Below are 19,497 nucleotides of genomic sequence, written 5' to 3'. Positions count from 1 at the left end.
AATGATTTTAATTCAGTCAGTTTGTTTTAGAGTCATGCTGAAGTCCATCAAAAGCATTCTCAGAGGTTTGTGTTTTTAAGCCATGCAGGGGTGGACTTGCTGGTGTGTCACTATCATTGTGCTGCTGCATAACTTGAGCGCTCTTGAGCTTGAAAGACTTTCTGGAAGACAACAGAATTTATGATTCTATCAGTTACGGGAGTCATCCAGGTCCAGAAGCAGCAAAGCAGCCCCCGACCATCACATTACCGCCACCGTGTTTGACTGTTTATATGACCTTCTTTTTATGAAAAGCTGCCTTAGTTTAATGCCAGATGTAACAGTATTTGTATTTGTACCTTTCAAAAAGTTCAAGTTTTTAACTTTTGTCTTCAGTTTTCTCCGTCCATAGAATATTTTCCCACAACTTTTGTGGATCCTCGAGATGTTCGGAAATCCCAAAGTCTTTGAAATGTGTTTGTTTTTAGCTCAATAAATCAAATACGATAAGACACAACAAATATCTCAATAAGGTATAAAAACTAATCTGAAATCTAAATATGGTAAACTGAAATATATTTAATATACTTCTATAATGGTCTATTATATTAAGTCTGTGTTATATTTTATTTATGGATGTCTGTACTAGCAAACCATCCTCTGAAAGCAAAATAACGTCTACATTAAAACATGTAGCAAACAGGACACAGAAAAAAATGACGCTGTGTAATTTTATAGTTTGTAGAAATGTTACGTCAGCTGCCACGCCCACTGACGCGATACGTCGTAACAGCCTAGCAACTTCTTTGGTTTTTTTTTTTTAAAAAAGAAGTCAAGTGGCACTTTCACAGCACTGACAAACTGACATTTAGAGATGCCTTCACTGGTTTTGTGACAGCGGACAGCGCCGGGTCTGATGGGGGCGTGAAGTTTACCGGCTGCCGGCTGTAACCCGGAGAAGCAACAGGAGGTTGAGGTGGACGAACATGGCGGACAGATGCAGGCTTCCAGCTGCCAAGTAAACGTTGGGCAAAGCGAAACTGAAGACGAAGGACTGCTGCCGGGTGACTCGTCACGTATTTCAGCGTTACATGGATAGCTGGGTCCCAACAGGACTGTAAAAAGCCCTCCGCTAAAGCCGTATGGCGTCCACCCAAGCCCGGATAGGCCAGCAGGCCTTGGTGGTGCTGGATGTGGCTCTGCGAGTTCCATGTATTTTTATTATCGACGCCATTTTTAACTCTTACTACGACCCTGGCTCGGGCTGGGCCGGGGCGATGGGGAAGGTGTTTGTCAGAGTCATGGGTAAGTATTTTTAACATGAAGGAGCGCTTAAGTTTCCCTCAACAGCAACGAGCTAGCAGCTTTAGTATGGCGTTATTTTTGTGCCACTATTCTGAGCGCACGTAAAGAAAAGTTTGCAGGTGCAAGTGTTGTATTTTGAGGAGAAATTTATTTTGAGCGAATTAAAGCTGAATTTGAGTGAACAAAATTCATTCCTGCGTGCAAAAAATGTATTTCAGTGTTTGCTATTATCCATACACACAACAGCAGCCCCTCTCGCTCAGTTTTTGCATTTGCGCTCGCTCTCAATGTGTTGCTCGCGCGCGCTCAACTTCACCGTTATATTTGTGCCACAAAACCAGCCAATCACAGACTTGGATGCAAAAAAATCTGATTCGCTGTTCTGGTCTCCAATCAGCTCGAAATGACGAAATGCAATATCCCAGAATCCATTTCGTCCAAAACTCAAACGAGGCAGTGACGGAGGAACACAGAGTGGCGGAGTTTGAAATATTACTCTTTCTGAGTTACAAAATAAACTTTACACAGCACTAGTGATGGGCAGATGAAGCTTCATGAAGCACTGAAGCTTTTCATCCAATAGTTGGGTTGCGGTCACGTGGTTCTGATGACGTGCGGAGGCAGCGCGATTTTTGAGTGGAGGGCGGAAGTAAACATGGAGGACACTGTGGAGAGTCAGGAGAGCAGCTATTGTGCAACTTTAGACCCCGTTTCTCGGGAGAGATATAAACAGATAGTTAAAAAATATATCGGACGTGATCCGTATTCTTTGAAAATGTCCGAATACACCACAGAAGTAAAGGATTTGCCTACTATCGAGGCTGTGGATATCACCAACTACTTGGTCCTCCAGACTTCTTACTACACTAGGCAGCAAATGAAAGCTTTCAAGAGTCTGGAGGCGTACAATTTTTTTGTCAGCGGGTCGGTCCACAACCTTGGAACAAAACGTCTCCGTGATGGATACAGTTTGGTGTTTGCAAGGGTGAGTGTTTGTTCTTATATTGCTTTATCTTAAACACGCTAACAGTTAGCGGTAGCGGCTTTAACGTCAACAAACATGCCACATCCTTAGGACTTCGTTAGAGTGACAGTTGTTTGTTTCAAGGTAAACCATTCTCAGAGGTCTAACGAGACACCTCTGAAGACTTGGGTAATTGCAAAGGAGGATGGAGAAGTGATTGCAGCTCATTGCAATTGTATGGCAGGGTTAGTAGCCTAATTAAGTAGGATGTTATTGCAATGAGAACACACACACACACACACACACACACACACACACACACACACACACACACACACACATATACGCATAGGGCACTGCTAGCATTTTGCAGGTGTACTTCAGTAGTAGTGGGGAGAGAGTGTTTTCTTTTAGCTAAGAATTCATCAGCTAAGAATTTGTGTGATTGCCTTAGATCCCTCATGACACTCAGATGCATTTTTCAGATAGAGGGTAGAACTATTCAGTCATGTCATCACCTAGATAATGATTTCTCTATAGGCACTTGGGCAGCCTATAGTCCCAATCAAGTCAATATTAGACTACTAACTTAAAAGCACTAAGTAAACGAGAATTTAACGACAACCTAATGCTAATAAGTTCGTTTGCAAACATAACATTACCTCTGACGAAGTGGTCGCTGCAGACACGGGCATTGGCAGACTCTGCTCCTCCCGACTGTAAACGTAAATTTAAAATCCATTTTTTCCTACGTTTTTCGGTTAGAATTTTCCATTTTTCTCCTCTTTGTTGGGCTATTTTTGGTACCCTAAAATACCGTTTATCAGTTTCTCGGGTCGACCTACTGGAGCATCCGTAAACACAACAGGACATAGGCATTTTGCGTACTGTCTGTCTGTGATTTTGCGCTTATCTTTTTCACTTCCGACCGCCAGTCAAATTTCGCGCTTTACGTCGACGTCACGTCTACGTCAAATGAAACCTAGCTATTGGTTCACCCCAGCGCAAAGCTTCTTGAAGCTTCATTTGCTCTAGTAGGACACCTACTGGACGGAAAAATATTAGTTGGCATGAATTTGAAGAGTGTGGCCTTTTGCACACAGCCTGTAAATGTCAACAACAAAAGGAGTGTTTAAAACATCTATATTGTAGTGATGGCAGTATACTGTGTATATTTATACTGGCAGTATGGAAAATGATCATTTGGAAATGTTTAAAATGGAAATGATCATTTACTGTGAGGTGAGGTGTGGTTGGGGTGTGGACAGTAGTTGTGCTTTTGTAACGTTGAGGTATGGACAGCTACACACTGAGGCGTCAGTCCTGCCCATATTTTATTCAGTAAAAACTAAATTTTCACTGCTTTTATAACCTTTAGTGGGGAGAACATAGCTAGGATTTAATGATTTAACAAATCTTTTGAATCCTTTGTCCTCCACAATGCTAAATGGCTGGGAGTCCTCAATCACCATGCTGACCAGGTCTTCATCTATTGGAGATTGTTCTCCTGAGGAAAGACAATAAAGACAAAGCACAAATATAAATATCACACACGTAACTTATTACAGCTGTATAATATTGTTATATCATTTAGTAACATTACAGCATGCTATATTATCATGACATTTGATGGCTCACCTGGTCTTGCTCCACAATCGGTGTTCCCCTTATTCTCATGCAAAGCTCTGTAGTGCCTAAGCATGGATGAGGTGTTGTTGTTATATCCCAGCTCCCTGGCACATAGCAAACACTTCACCTTGTACAAAAGTCAAGACAGCTTAACATAAGTTTTATTGCACCATCAGTATTATGAAAATACATCTTCTGTAGAAATTTACATACCTTGTTGGGAGGAATAAAATCAAAATGTTCCCACACAGGCGAGGACATCCTCCTCTTCCTAGCTGGCTCCATTCTCTCCTGACTTTCTCTCCTCACTCTCATAAACCTCCAAACTCTCACTAACCGCAACTCTCCATCAAACACCTAGATTTTGAATGGAGTCTGAGGGGTTTATATCGCTGTCATATCTCGCGGCAAAGTTCGAACCGCTTCATGAACCAGTCACGTGGTACAGCCGGGCAGCGAGGCTTCGGACGTCATCATTTTCAGCTCCTCCCATAAATGAAGCAAGCCTTGATACGCGCATCGCGGAAACGCCCCCTCCATTACTCGACACAAGCTTCGAAGCCTCGATACAGAACGTCACATCACTACACAGCACCATTCTCGCATGAAAATATCTTTAAACTTCAAATACCTGCTCGATTCATCAAGACATCACATATTTGCATAAGTACTCTAACGTTTTCGGAGATACCTGTTACCCACCATAAGAAGATCATTTGTAACCTTCACTAAAGCTGTTTCTGTGCTGTGCTGAGCTCTGAAACCTGACTGAAACTCTTCAAATAAACCATTCCTCTGCAGATGATCTGTTAGCTGTTTGACAACTACTCTTTCAAGAATGTTTGATATAAAGGAAGGTTGGAGATTGGCCTATAATTAGCTAAGACTGCTGGGTCTAGAGAGGCTTTTTGAGTAAAGGTTTAACTACTGCCATTTGAAGGCCTGTGGTACATAGCTGGTTATTAGAGACAGGTTGATCATATTTAAGATTGAAGCATTAATTATTGGCAGGACTTCTTTGAGCAGTTTTGTAGGAATGGGGTCTAAAAGACATGTTGATGGTTTGGAGGAAGTAATTATGGAAGTTAACTCAGAAAGATCAATTAGAGAAAAATAGTCTAACTTAACATCAATGGTACTAAGAGTAGCTGTAGATAATATTACATCTGTGGGATGATTATTGGTAATTTTTTTTCTCTCTAATGATTAAAATTTTAGTTGTGAAGAAGTTCATGGAGTCATTACTAGTTAACGTTAAAGGGATGGTTGGCTCAACAGAGCTCTGACTGTTTGTCAGCCTGGCTACAGTGCTGAAGAGAAACCTGGGGTTGTTCTTATTTTCTTCAATCAGTGATGAATAGTAAGATGTTCTGGCTTTGCGGAGAGCTTTCTTATAAAGTAACAAACTATTTCTCCAGGCTAAATGATGATCCTCTAAATTTGTGACACGCCATTTCCTCTCCAGATTACAAGTCATCTGCTTTAGGGTACGTGTTTGAGAATTATACCACAGAGTCAGGTACTTCTGATTAGAGACCTTAGTTTTCACAGGAGCTACAGTATCCAGAGTCGTACGTAGTGAGGAGGTAAAATTATTAACAAGATAATCGACCTCTGTTGGGGTAGCGTTCAGATAGCTGCTCTGCTCTGTGTTGGTACAGGGCATTGAAGATGATAACAGTGGGTGGATTATATTCTTAAACTTAGTTACAGCACTTTCAGAAAGACATCTACTGTGATAAAGTCTACTCTCCACCGCTGTGTAATCAATTATTGTAAATGTAAATGTTATCAGGAAATGATCAGACAGGAGAGGGTTTTCAGGAAACACTGTTAAATGTTCAGTTTCTATGCCATATGTTAAAACAAGATCTAGAGTGTGATTAAAGTGGTGGGTGGGTTCTTTTACATTTTGAGAGAAACCAATTGAGTCTAATAACAGATTAAATACCATGTTGAGGCTGTCATTTTTAGCATCTACATGGATGTTAAAATCACCCACAATAATTATTTTATCTGAGCTCAGAACTAAATTAGATATAAAGTCTGAGAAATCAGACAGAAACTCTGTGTAAGGCCCAGGTGGACGATAGATGATAACAAGTACGACTGGTTTCTGAGTTTTACAGCTGGGGTGGACGAGGCTAAGCATCAGACTTTCAAATGAATTAAAAGTCTGTCTGGGTCTTTGGTTGATTAATAGGCTGGTGTGAAAAATTGCTGCCACACCGCCCCCTCGGCCTGTGCTTCCATGTTTCTGGTAGTTAGAATGACTCGGGGGTGTTGATTCATTTAAATTAACATAATCATCCTGCTGCAACCAGGTTTCTGTGAGGCAGAGTAAATCGATTTGTTGATCAATTATTAAGTCATGTACTAACAGAGACTTGGAGGAGAGAGACCTAATATTTAATAATCCACATTTCACTGTTTTACTCTTTGCATCAGATGTGGATACTGTATTGTTTTTTCTTTGTGATTTTTTTTTTATGTTTAAGTTGTTTATCACTGGTTTTTAGTTTGTTTTTGTCTATTTGGGAACTGACACGGTCTAGCCTTCAGAATTACATGACAAGCTCTCTCGGTGGAGTGAAACTCTGGCATCTGCTCCTTCCTATCTAAAATATAACCGAACGCTGGCATAAATTTTCGACCATCTCACACTTCTATTTAATCAGTTTTCTTTTTGATGTTTATTCAGCTGTGTGAAAACCCCGCAGGAACCCTCCCGAGGGATTATTACATTTTATTTAATCGAATCTAATAACTTTAATGTCAGCCAAACCGATTAACTCACGAAAAAAATAAAACACTGAAAAAGGCCAAACAAAAAGATGTTTAAGTTATTTAAGTGACTTATATATCATGTTTAACCTGAGAGGCAAAAGACTGCGGCGGTTTGAAAACGATGTGCCGGGAGTTCTCCCCGGCTCAGATATTTGAAGTTTACACAGCTACATTCTCGCCTGAAAATATGTTAAAAGTTAATTTTGCGACCACGAAAGACTAATAAGAGTAATATTTAAACTAAGTAGCTCCAGTGGTAGTAGCCATTGTTGGAAATTGGAATTGGCTGGGCCAATCTGGGATATGGTTTTTCAATTTTGTTGTCCGGAAGGAAAATTGGGAGAAATTCGGGAGAATGGTGGCTCCGGGAGATTTTTGGGAGGGGCACTGAAATTCGGGATTCTCGCAGAAAAATCGGGAGGGTTGGCATGTATGCCTGTCAGACAGGCTAAAGCTGATTAAGCGACCAGCAATTACATTTACACAGGGCAGATCCGTCTGACACGCTGCTTAACTGCTTCACCTCAACCCTAATTTACGCTGCTTTGGCGCCATCAGCTCGCAAGCTAACTAGCTGGCTAACGTGAAGGTGTGTTGTCACAAGTGTGATTTGTGGTGTCACGGATGGCCTCAGAGGCACCTTGGACCCAGATGGATCATATTCAGGTCCTTCTTCCTGACAAACCTCGCTTCTTCTCCTCTAACTGTACCCAGAGAGCTGCTCTCTGGTCTGAACTCTGTACCTGTGACTTTATATCAACGTGTGTTGACCTGGTGTCCCACTTTATGCACATCATTTGTATGTCTTGGCACGTGTCATATTTTCGGACAGGGGAATTACATTCTGGACTAGTGTTGTGTAATAACCAGAGCTGCTACTAACAAAAATCTGTTTCACTTTTTATTTATTGATAGAATAAGTCTGTAGCCTGACTAACTTTGAGTTTCCTCTACACACCGTAATTCATAACAGCTCCTCGTTTTCATCACTGTGACAGAGTAAAGCTTCTCTGTGTTGAGTCAACAAACAGGTTATGTACCTCAGTTTTCCAGTTTGCAGACCTTTGAGCAGCTCGGGCCATCTGAAAGTGTTAGCCAAGAGCTCTGGGTTTGGATGGACAGGGAGTGAGAGTAGCTGTTGGGTTTGCTTCTGTAGCCGTGTTTCTTTATGTTTAGTACAGGAACAGAGACTCCATAGTGCCAGATGTTTGAACAACTTTATATTAAAGCAGTAAGGCTCAGGTTGGTTGAGGTCCTCTACAGTATGTACGATCAGTTTATCATAGTGTTATCAAATGCACACGTAGCATTACATGGACTGTGAAAGGCATTTCTTTGTTTGTTTTTGTTCTTATTTGTTTTTCTATTTTTGTTATATTATGTATGTTGCTTGTTCAGCCTTTTACTTATCAGGATTACTCAACTCTATGCTGATTATTTTGCTCCAAAATTCTTTAATGTGCTGCATCTGTTGTTTTCTCACAAAGATTGATCTAAATACTCACTATAATCAGACAAACTTGGAAGCTACAGTTAGCTGACATTTGACATTTGTTCAGTTTGCAGTGAGAAATATTTGCCTTTCCTGTCTTTCTGACTGCTTCTCCGGTGTGTTCCAGGTGTCCTCATCTCCACTGTGGTGCTGCTGCTTTCTCAGAAAGCCTTGTTTAAGTTCTACACTCTATTCTTTGCTGTCCTCCTTGGCATGGCAGCAGTCCTCATAAACTACTACGCCACCTCCCACATGGACTTCTACAACGCCTACTACAAAGCAGCGTTGGGCTTCAGGTTGCTGCCTAGAAACGGGCCGACGCTGTGGCTGGGCATGGCCGCGGTCCAGCTCGTCTTTGGGATTGGCTATGTGTTCTTGCTTAACCTCCAGTCGGTGTTTGCTGCGCTGGTGGTCCTGGACATCATGATTCCTCTGTGGGGGCTGATGATTGAACTTCCTGCAGATGTCAGGCATCTGGTGGCAATGTTCTCGGGCCTGGTGCTGGCTCTCAGCACAGCCGTTTGCCTCGCCACGAGGCTCAAATGGTTCTACTATTCATGCCGGTACGTCTACCTGCTCGTACGGCACATGTACAGGATCTACGGACTCCAGCTGCTGCTGGAAGACACGTGGAAGAGGATCAGGTTCCCTGATGTGCTTCGAGTGTTCTGGCTGACCCGGGTAACAGCCCAGGCACTGATACTGGTTTACGTGGTGCAGGCGGTGGGGAGAGAGAGCGGAGATGCCACAGGTGGAGCTGCAGATGGGAGCTCTGATGCACAGGTAAATGCTTTTTAGTAGAGCAGGGCGATATGGCCAAAAATATTTATCACGATATATATTTGAAAATTTGCGATAACGATATAACTGACGATATAATTGATGCAAGACAAAATACAACTCCACAACATTACTAGCACAAAAAGACAACCTTCCATTTATTTTCACTTCAACAAGAAGCTGGTTTTTATGTACATTAAAGCTTTATAAAAATGTAACAGTGCAAATGCAAATTCCTTGCTGAAAGTTTAACCAAAAGGCATTTCCAGTAGAAATGGGCTGACATATCCTGAGCATAACCATGTATAATATCCACTGAAGTTAAAAAGAGGTGCTTTGCAACATTAAACTGCAGTGTGCAGTACGTATTTTTCGGACCATAAGGTGCACGGGATTATAAGGCACATTAAGCGAAACAAAGCAGTCAGATAAATCAAACTTTATTAAACTCATTCTTCTTGCTTCCTCCACTTCTGTACCATTGATTCATTAATGCTGAATTCTCTGGCAGCTGCTCTATTCCCATGTTGTTGCAGTATATGAATGACTAACCTCGTATTGTGGATGGATTATCTCAGTTGTTCTCCTGACTGAAGTTTGGTCCGTTTACAGCATCCTGCCATGCGATTGCATTTGTCTCTAACCATGAGGAACCTTCACGTTAACTTTTATAAGTGGAAAAGTGTTAGTGTTCATCCTCCAGCTTCACTGTTTATGTTATGCTAACATAGCTGTGTCGCTAGCGATCACGTAGCACATCATTATATACCAGCTAGCCCAACTTCAGTAACCCTACAAACGTCACTGCTGTTTAGTTTCCTGTCTTCATTTATGTTGGAAGTGATAGCAGAGCTGTACGTTTGATTTTTTTCAGAAATCTCTCAGTCAGAACATGCAATATCATGCTTAGGTAACTAGCAAAACTAGCGAGCTAACTTCCGCTAGCTTCCTGCTAACTTCTAACTCCGTTAAATGTAATAAATTTTGTTTTCATGGATGCCTGGAGACTGGAAGTTAAACTTCATAGTTACACCTGGTAAAGCAGCAATGCTGATCGTTTTATTAAAGATGAAAGAATTTAGACAGTTTTTAACTCTCAGTGATGCTGCAGTGTTCGTTTGACCTGAAGTTACGGAGTTTAGGACCCAGATTATTCCCAGATTTAAGAGCATCTTAGTCCGACAAATACGACAATAACGACGGCCGTTTGCATGTTCTGCAAAAAAATGTGCTTTGTCGTGTATCTGACGGACAAACACAAAACCAGTTCCACATCACTGAAGTCGCACCATTTTTACAAACCAATTCTGGTTCATTTGTTTCACTCAACAACCGGCCACGTGCGTATGAAAACAAAGGCACTGCGCATGCGCGTTTTACTCATATTCTATCGCGATATTTCATTTTCCTATCGTTGCCTAACATTATACCGGTATTACCGTGAACGGTATAATATGGCCCAGCCCTACTTTTTAGATAAAAAAACTTCACTTCCAGGACATGTTTGCTATATGATGGTCACTTCATAAGCAAGGTAAGCTAACAACATGTTAGCCACAGTGAATTGATATTTGGTTAATGACCTTATTCAGAGTCTTTGACATATCATAATGTTTACAAAAGTCATATATTTGTTTGGGGAAAGAAGTTTTCCTTTTGCAGCCCCAGGCGCCCCTGTTGGATTTCTGTAATTATATCTAAAAATTAGCTCCTGTGTTTTTAAAAATATCTCTGAAAGCCTAAAATGTATGTAGGTGACCTCTACAGGTTTCCTGTGTACTGTAGCCAAGTAAAGTCCAGCTGGCACATTAGCTCTTTGCAGTGTTTTACAGATATATTAATGCACAAATCTCAATGTGAAATATTCTTTTAATAATTTATAAACAGTGTCTGATGTCTGAAGAGGAGTTAAAAATGATGCACACTACATAACAAGGTCATAATTCTTTAACAACCTCATTTCTACTGAAGCTGCTTCTTTGTGTTCTGTGTTGCTGTTAATAATAAAGTCTCACCTAAAAAGACTGCAGAGTCTGAACTGAAGCTAAAAGGGATTATGAGTAAAGGTGACGCGCGTACCTGTGTGACTGCACCGTTTTCAGGGTTACCTGCTGAGCTGGGATGTGTTCTGGGATCTCACGAGTAACCTGATCATCTCCGGCTGCGACTCCACGCTCACTGTGCTGGGGATGAGTGCTGTTATCTCCTCTGTTGCACATTACCTGGGTCTCAGCATCCTGGCTTTCATAGGTATGACTGAGATTGTTAGTTGGAGTGCTAGCAGGTGTAAAAGCCTTCCTGATTTGCCCTTCATGTAATTGTTTGGATGCTTCTGGAGTTGAGCGCTTTCTTAATTTGAACCTTCAGGTTCGACTGAGGAGGAGGACAAGCGGTTGGGCTTCAAGGCTTCTGTCCTGTTTTTCATCCTGGCTCTTCAGACTGGCCTCAGCACCCTGGATCCTGAGGAACGTCTGGTACGTTTCGGATTTGAGCTTCCAGTTTACACCATCAAAGCAGCCGGCAAACTGTTTTTCTCTCATTTTTCTGTTGTTTTAACCTCTGTGTGAATTGTTATGTTGCCCTCTAAACTAACAAAACATGTTTAATGATTTATACTGTAAATGACATTTGCACACAGTAGCAGAGTTCACTGTTCCTTTTGTAATCCTGTATTCCCGTGGTTATAACGTAATAACTTCGTACACGTAACTTAGTCTTCGTTTTGATCCACAGGTCCGCCTAAGCCGGTACATGTGCCTTCTGCTGACCGCCATCCTGCACTTCATTCACGGCATGACTGACCCCGTCCTCATGTCTCTCAGCGCTTCCCATGTCTCCTCTTTTCGGCGGCATTTCCCCGTCCTGCTGGTGTCCCTGGTGCTCTTTGTACTCCCCGTGGTGCTCAGCTACGCCCTCTGGCATCACTACGTCCTCAACACCTGGCTCTTTGCCGTCACCGCCTTCTGTGTTGAGCTCTGCCTCAAGGTGAGCGCAAACAATTTATCTTTGACTGGAATTGATGACGTCCAATGTCTCCCAAAGTTTTCACAGTCTGTGAGATTTTTGTGCGTTATATTAGTCATTCAGTTTCACGTATGTGAGGTTTTTTGGACTCAGCATGACTCAAACTAATGAAAAAAATTAATGAATTAACATCCTTGCGGCCCGGCCGGGCACAGCCCGAAAACGGGACATGGGCCTATCTTCCTGTAGGCCCACCACCCGCAGGAGGCACCTTAGGGGCCGGGTGCAGTGCGAGTCGGGCGGCGGCCAGGAGCGGAGGCCCTGGCGGACCCAATCCCCGGCTACCAAGACTGGCAATTGGGACATGGAATGTCACCTCTCTGGTGGGGAAGGAGCCTGAGCCAGTGCGTGAGGTTGAGAGGTACTGGCTAGATATAGTCAGGCTCACCTCAACTTATGGCCGGGGCTCTGGAACCAGTCTCCTCAGTCTGCTGGTGAGAGGCGTCAGGCTAGGGTGGGTATCTTTGTATCCCCTTGGCTTGCTGCTGGTATGTTGGGGTGTTTCCCATTGGACAAGAGGGTTTGTTCCCTTCGCCTTCGGGTCAGGGAACAGGTCCTGACTGTCGTCTGTGCTTATGCACCGAGCGGCAGTTCAGAGTACCCAGCTTTCTTGGAGTCCCTGAGTGGGGCACTGGAGGGTGCCCCTCCTGGGGACTCTGTTGTCCTACTGGGAGACTTCAATGCTCACATGGGCAACGGCAGTGAGACCTGGAAGGGCGTGATTGGGAGGAACAGCCTCCTGGATCTGAACCCGAGCGGTGTTTTGTTATTGGACTTCTGTGCAAACCACAGTTTGGCCATAACGAACACCATGTTCGAACATAAGAGTGTCCATAAGTGCACATGGCATCAGGACGCTCTAGGCCAAAGGTCGATGATCAATTTTGTAATCGTATCACCAGACCTGAGGCCATATGTTTTGGACACTCGGATAAAGAGAGGGGCTGAGCTGTCAACTGATCACCACCTGGTAGTGAGTTGAATCATGTGGCGAGGGAGGACGCTGGACAGACCTGGCGGACCCAAACGTGCAGTGAGGGTGTGCTGGGATGGTGGTCCCCATCTTTAAGAATGGGAACCGGAGGGTGTGTTCCAACTACAGGGGAATCACACTCCTCAGCCTCCCTGGGAAAGTATATGCCAGGGTGCTGGAGAGGAGAGTTCGTCTGTTAGTCGAACCTCGGATACAGGAGGAACAATGCGGTTTTCGTCCTGGTTGTGGAACACTGGACCAGCTGTTTATCCTCTCGAGGATACTTGAGGGTGCATGGGAGTTTGCCCAACCAGTCTATATGTGTTTTGCGGACTTGGAGAAGGCATTTGCCCGTGTCCCTCGGGGGGTTCTGTGGGGGGTGCTCCGGGAGTATGTGGTGTCTGGCCCATTGCTATGGGCCATTCAGTCCTTATACGACCGTTGCAAGAGCTTGGTCCGCATAGCCGGCAAGAAGTCAGACTCGTTCCTGGTAGGTGATGGGCTCCACCAGGGCTGCCCTTTGTCACAGATTCTGTTCATAATTTTTATGGACAGAATTTCTAGGCGTAGCCAAGTGGCGGAAGGCTTTCAATTCGGTGGTCTCAGAATCTCATCTCTGCTTTTCGCAGATGATGTGGTTCTGTTGGCTTCATCAGGTGAGGGCCTCCAGCTTGCCTTGAAACGGTTCGCAGCCGAGTGTGAAGCGGTGGGAATGAGTATCAGCACCTCCAAATCTGAGGCCATGGTCCTCAGCCGGAAAAGGGTGGAGTGCCCACTCCGGGTCAGGGACGAGACCCTGCCCCAAGTGGAGGAGTTTAAGTATTTCGGGGTCTTGTTCACGAGTGATGGGAGAAGGGAGCGGGAAATCGACAGACGGATTGGTGCAGCGGCTGGAGTGATGCGGACGCTGTACCGGTCCGTTATGGTGAAGAGAGAGCTGAGTGTAAAAGCAAAGCTCTCAATTTACCGGTCGATCTACGCCCCTACCCTCACCTGTGGCCACGAGCTGTGAGTAGTGACCGAAGGAACGAGATCACGAATAAAAGCGCCGGAAATGGGCTTACTCCGAAGGGTGGCTGGCCCTCCCTTAGAGATAGGGTGAGAAGTTCGGCCATTCGAGAAGGGATCAGAGTAGAGCCGCTGCTCCTCCACATCGAAAGGAGCCAGCTGAGGTGGTTCAGGCATCTGACAAGGATGCCCCATGGGCGCCTCCTGGGTGAGGTTATCCGGGCATGTCCCACCGGGAGGAGGCCCCGGGGCAGACCCAGGACACGCTGTAGAGATTATATCTCTCAGCTGGCCTGGGAACGCCTTGGTGTTCCCCCAGATAAGCTGGAGGAGGTGGCTGGGGAGAGGGAGGTCTAGGCTTCTCTGCTTGGGCTGCTTGCCCCGCGACCCGGCCCTGGATAAGCGGAAGAAAATGGATGGATGGATGGATGGATGAAATTAACATCCTAAGGTCAAGAAGAGATCAAGAGATCCGGAATAGTAAAACTTGTTACTTAAATAATCAAATGTGTAACAATAATGACCGGATTGATGTGCATATAAGAGCATGATTTAGCCCTACAAAAACAAGAAATAATCAGGATTAAATGATTACTTGTCTGGATTCCTTTTCACAGTTATGCTCTCGCTTTATGTTTTGTGCTAAATCCAACGCACCACTTTTCCTTTGCAGCACGTCTCTAAAAACCCAAACTCACTCCTCGACAGGTGAGGGGAGAGTTGAGGTGAGGGCCAGGCTTTGTCAGCAACAACAGTAAAACTGAGTCAGAGAGGTGGACAAGGAACCACAGATACTGTTTGTAAATTCTTAAGTGTTGTGAGTTTGCACATAAAGTACTTGTAAGTTAGTGTTTCTACTGCTTAGAGACAAATGTAACTATAAGAACATGGAACCAGGCTCCTACATTAGATATTCTGGGCATGCTCACTTGACTAAAATTAGCCTGGGGACCCGCTGAGGAATGGCGAGTTTGTGGGTGTCGAATCCAAACTGTTCTGAAGGAGAGCGGCGACACATTTTTAGACTGTTTACTTCAAGCTTAGGGTCCAAAAACATTCCAGCTGTCACCAGAGGTCAGCTTCAGCTCCGTGTCACATATACAGAGGATGTATGGCTGTTGCATTTTTACGTTTGTGAATGTTCATTATTCAGGGAGTAAACTTTAAAGAACAACAATTTAAGTAGAGATGTACAAACTTCAACTAAAACATGAATTGTGAGTTCAGGCGATCAACAGCATGCAGGATGTTTCTTTCTCAAATTAACTTGGAGCATGCAGTGAAGCATGAACACACACACACACACACACACACACACACACACAGAGCAGAATTTAAAGGAGAGTGTGGGTCAGAGTACCACTTGTCCATATTCTTAGTTAACATTCTTGTTTTGATTTAACCATATTTCATATGTATTCTGTAGTAGGCAAACATCTACTATCCCGGGTTTGTTTGTGTTTTGCACTTTTACAGATTATATAATATGACATCTTGGTTTAAATCAATTCCTACAAGTTTGTTAAGTTAACATGTTATTTATTTCAACTGTTAATTGGTTTAGTTAGAACTCACCTTACCTACCTGTCTTCCAGAAACAAAAGGAGGAAATGTAGTTTTACTTCTTGCTTTATAGCTTCTGGGTTCATCTGAGGTCACAGGAAGAGACCAAGTGCGGAAGGGGAAGAATTCTTGTAATTTAAGAAAGTTGATTTTAGAGTGTTTATAGAGAAATAGATTTATTGTTGTAATGTATGGATTACACCAGAGTTTATGTTGCTAGTAAAGAATTGCAGTAGAGGTCGATAATATTCATCTTACCTACTGAATGCAATAGTCCAGAGGAGAAATTGTTTGGTTAAGAGGACGATTTAAGCAGAAGAACTCAGGTGTTTGGGGAAAAAGGTCAGTGTAGCTGTGTGCAGTTATGTTTATTTGAACGGAGTTAACTATGGAGTTGAGTTTCTTATTTATTTTTTGTAAATATTGTTTGGGTCACAAATGGTGAATAAACCACTTGCTACACTGGACAGCATCAGCCTCCTGCACTTCTTTGGCCGCTTAAGTCAAGTCCTACCACAGAGAGTTTGTCAAACTTCCCGTTGGCGTGCTCGCTCCCTGTCAGGAGCTGAAACCGTTCACTCGTCTGCTTTGATCTCTGCTGATTAAATTCAGCTCTCGTTTCTGCTTCCTGCTCTCCAGGTGGTTGTGTCTTTGACCGTCTACGGCCTCTTCATGGCTGACGGATTCTCCAATGTCCTGTGGGAGAAGCTGGATGACTACGTCTACTACGTGCGCTCCACGGGCAACATCATCGAGTTCCTGTTCGGCGTCATCATGTTCGGAAATGGCGTCTACACCATGATGTTCGAGTCAGGCAGCAAGATCCGCGCCTGCACGATGTGCCTGCACGCTTACTTTAACATCTACCTGCAGGCCAAGAACGGCTGGAAAACGTTCATCAACCGCCGCACTGCCGTCAAGAAGATCAACTCCCTGCCGGAGGTGCGCGGTGACCAGCTGAGGAACATTGAGGACTTTGATTTCAACCATGGCACAAAACAAATTCATTGGTAAGTCGCCCCTGCTTTATCGCCTGTTAAACGCTACCAGAAAAGGTAGAAGAGAGCGAGTGTCACTGGCTGCTGCTGACGGTTATTAAACGGAGCAGCCTGCATGTTTTGTTAGCATCAGTGCTAATAAGTTAGCTTCTTGAAAATGACAACACGGCAGGAACAGACTGAGTGACAGGCTCACAGCTGTGCAGGAATACAGTATACCGGGCACTTTATTTCAGGTTTACAGTAGTTCAGCTGCCATGATGGCAGCTCACAGTAGACTGATCAGCTGATCAGCAGTTGGTGCTGTTGTGCTGGCAATGAAGAAGCTATAGCACAGCATGAGCTCTGTGCTGGTCCATATATTAGATTTAACCAAGTCAAACCCTTTACCTGTCCGTGAAGCTCCTCTGCATACAGCCTGTGGTTGCTCTTCATTAAGGACAGCTGTAAGCTGTGTAGGGTTGTAGTCCTAGCTACACAAAGTTCAAATCAACTGAGATAAAATGATGCAAATCAGTACATCCAGCAGCTCATCTCTCATTTAAATATTAACGACTACAAAATGGAAATGTCTAAAAAGCAGAGCAGTTCTCAGTGTACTTAGATGTGTCCAAGCAATTTAGTAACTTAGCTGACAGAAAATTGTTAATTGGTAATATTTCTGAAAGAATCATCTAGTAATTTCTTAATGAAAACCTACCTGTGCTTCAAAGTATGTCAAAGAAGTATTTAAAGTATGCGGCACCTCGCAGTGAGTCACTATAAAGATTACCAATGGAGTGAAATAAATTCTTTAAAACTAATAATTGTTATTAAACTCAGTACATGATTGTTGTAGAATTTAGGTGTTTATTATAGTTTTTTATGTTGTAGGCTAAAGACAGATAATCTGTTTTGAAAATAATCAGCACGATAATGAAGCTGTTGTAATTACTCGTTTTGTTATATGACTGTATTTCCAGTGTGTTTCTATTGTCTGTAAGTAAAGTATCCATTACTGCTAAATGTGTTCAGTGTTATTGTATAACGTGACCTCAGAGCGTCTCTCGCATGATGCTGGTACCAATACTGTGATGCTTTAATTCCAAAGATACAATCAGTAACACTCTGTGAGTCAGTACATGTAGATAAATCCTGACCTCTTGCTGTTCAGACATCGGGGTGAATCTGACAGATCCCATGTTCAGAGGACTCTACAGAGGGAAGCAGAAACATGACGGTGAGCTACTGCTTCACTCTTATTTTCGATCCCCACAGAGAGGCTCATGATAGAAACAGGTGAGTCACACCGTCTGTTTATTTTAAAGCTTTTGGCAGAATGTGGCCTGAGTTTGATCACACAGGGAACCTTTAATATAAAGTTTTCTTAAAGCTCTGGAGTCATTGGTTTTATATTCTTGTTGAAGCTGTATCACCAATAAGAGGGAATATATTAGATTAAATAGGTTTGTGCTCACTTTATAGAAATATTTTGCTGATGTTACAGTTCTTTAAATGCTACATTCATGTTATTTATGGATTTCCACCTTCCTGCTCATTTCCAGACGCCCCGTGGTGTGGTGTGAAGAACACTCATGCCGGGTCCAAATGTGTTAAAACGACATTTCCCACAAAGAAGAAGTGGGAGGCAGGACACTGCCTGAAGGACCGGAATGAGCCCTGTCATATCATGTGAGTCACTAAAGGGAAATGCTTTATAAATCCAATGGATACAATCAGACGTCGCACTGAAGCATGAATATTGTTAAACACAATAGACCTTTAATTTTAAGATTTCACTATTTGTCTCTTGCAGACAAGTCCTGGAGGTGATGGCAGCAGCGAGGGAGGAGGATCCACTGGAGCTGGGCAACACAATCTACAACAACACTGTCAAAGTCTTCTTCAGCTCAAGCTGATAATAAATGACATCATCAGACTCACCGATGTGTCATTAATATTCTTTTATGAATCTGTTTGTGCGCCTCAGGACAAACCACTTATACTGTTATATTATTTGTGTTTACAGTCCTCTGTTAATGCACAATAAACATATTTTTTTCATAAGGAACACATCAGTTGTTGTGTTTAGAAAAACATAAATGTTAATGAGTTTATTCAAACCACACAAAAAGCTTTGATGTTTGTGATTGTTCAAGTACCCCTACAGTGCTTTTGCTTCAGATCATCAAACAAGTTTTAATATTATACAAAAGTAACCCAAGCAAATGCAGAGTTTTCAAATGTTAATTTATTAATATAAAAAGTTATACAAAACCTAATAAACTGGCTGTGCCAACATTTGCAGCAAGAGCTAAAATCAGCCGTTTTCAGTACCTGGCGATGAGTCTTTGGCCAAATGTTCTTTGCAAAATGATTTTAATTCAGTCAGCTTGTTTTAGAGTCATGCTGAAGTCCATCAAAAGCATTCTCAGAGGTTTGTGTTTTTAAGTCATGCAGGGGTGGACTTGCTGATGTGTCACTATCATTGTGCTGCTGCGTAACTTGAGCGCTCTTGAGCTTGAAAAACTTTCTGGAAGACAACAGAATTTATGATTCTATCAGTTACGGCGAGTCATCCAGGTCCAGAAGCAGCAAAGCAGCCCCCGACCATCACATTACCGCCACCGTGTTTGACTGTTTATATGAATTTTTATGAAAAGCTGCCTTAGTTTAATGCCAGATTTTTATGTAACCGGATTCGTACCTTTCAAGAAGTTCAACTTTTCTCGGTCCATAGAATATTTTCGACAATTTTTGGGGATCCTCGAGATGTTCGGAAATCCCAAAGTCTTTGAAATGTGTTTGTCTAAATCAAATACGATATGGCACAACAAATAATTTAATAAGGAATACAACGAATCTGAAATCGAAAATACATTAAACTGAAATATATTTAATATAATGGTCTTATTATTATATTAAGTCTGTGTTATATTTTATTTATGGATGTCTGTACTAGCAAACCATCCTCTGAAAGCAAAATAACGTCTACATTAAAACGTGTAGCAAACAG

General features: G+C 42.8%; 1 protein-coding gene across 5 annotated transcripts; it reads left to right on the top strand.

Moving 5' to 3' along the window:
- Nucleotides 1-842: 842 nt before the first annotated feature.
- On the top strand, nucleotides 843-18,476 carry LOC146609138 (E3 ubiquitin-protein ligase RNF139-like). Of its 5 annotated transcripts, none has more exons than XR_014905054.1 (9): nucleotides 843-1,284; nucleotides 8,284-8,939; nucleotides 11,039-11,186; nucleotides 11,304-11,410; nucleotides 11,670-11,921; nucleotides 16,144-16,514; nucleotides 17,656-17,721; nucleotides 18,047-18,173; nucleotides 18,298-18,476. XR_014905054.1 is itself a non-coding variant. In XM_085346023.1 (7 exons), coding segments are annotated over exons 1-7 (1,698 nt in total). In that variant the 5' UTR covers nucleotides 843-1,121; the 3' UTR covers nucleotides 17,657-17,920. The 5 variants fall into 5 exon arrangements, 3 of the variants coding, with proteins under 3 accessions (XP_085202149.1, XP_085202148.1, XP_085202150.1); XR_014905053.1 differs by having other exon boundaries at nucleotides 17,656-17,780; XM_085346023.1 differs by lacking the exons at nucleotides 18,047-18,173; nucleotides 18,298-18,476 and having other exon boundaries at nucleotides 17,656-17,920.
- The last annotated feature ends 1,021 nt before the right edge of the window (nucleotides 18,477-19,497 follow it).

The sequence above is a fragment of the Diplotaxodon limnothrissa genome, linkage group LG22 (genome assembly GCF_057381915.1).
Source record: "Diplotaxodon limnothrissa isolate DT_005_m linkage group LG22, D_limnothrissa_male_GT1.1, whole genome shotgun sequence".
Classification (NCBI taxonomy): domain Eukaryota; kingdom Metazoa; phylum Chordata; class Actinopteri; order Cichliformes; family Cichlidae; genus Diplotaxodon; species Diplotaxodon limnothrissa.
Note: the sequence above shows the minus strand (reverse complement) of the source record. Positions and strands in the feature narration are given on the sequence as shown.

Bases quoted from the DNA above. Each gene is read 5' to 3' on its own strand.
- LOC146609138 (XM_085346022.1), top strand. From the start codon at position 1,122: ATGGCGTCCACCCAAGCCCGGATAGGCCAGCAGGCCTTGGTGGTGCTG. The intron at 1,285-8,283 runs GTAAGTATTTTT...GGTGTGTTCCAG, and splicing joins GGTGTTTGTCAGAGTCATGG to GTGTCCTCATCTCCACTGTG. The intron at 11,187-11,303 runs GTATGACTGAGA...TTGAACCTTCAG, and splicing joins CAGCATCCTGGCTTTCATAG to GTTCGACTGAGGAGGAGGAC.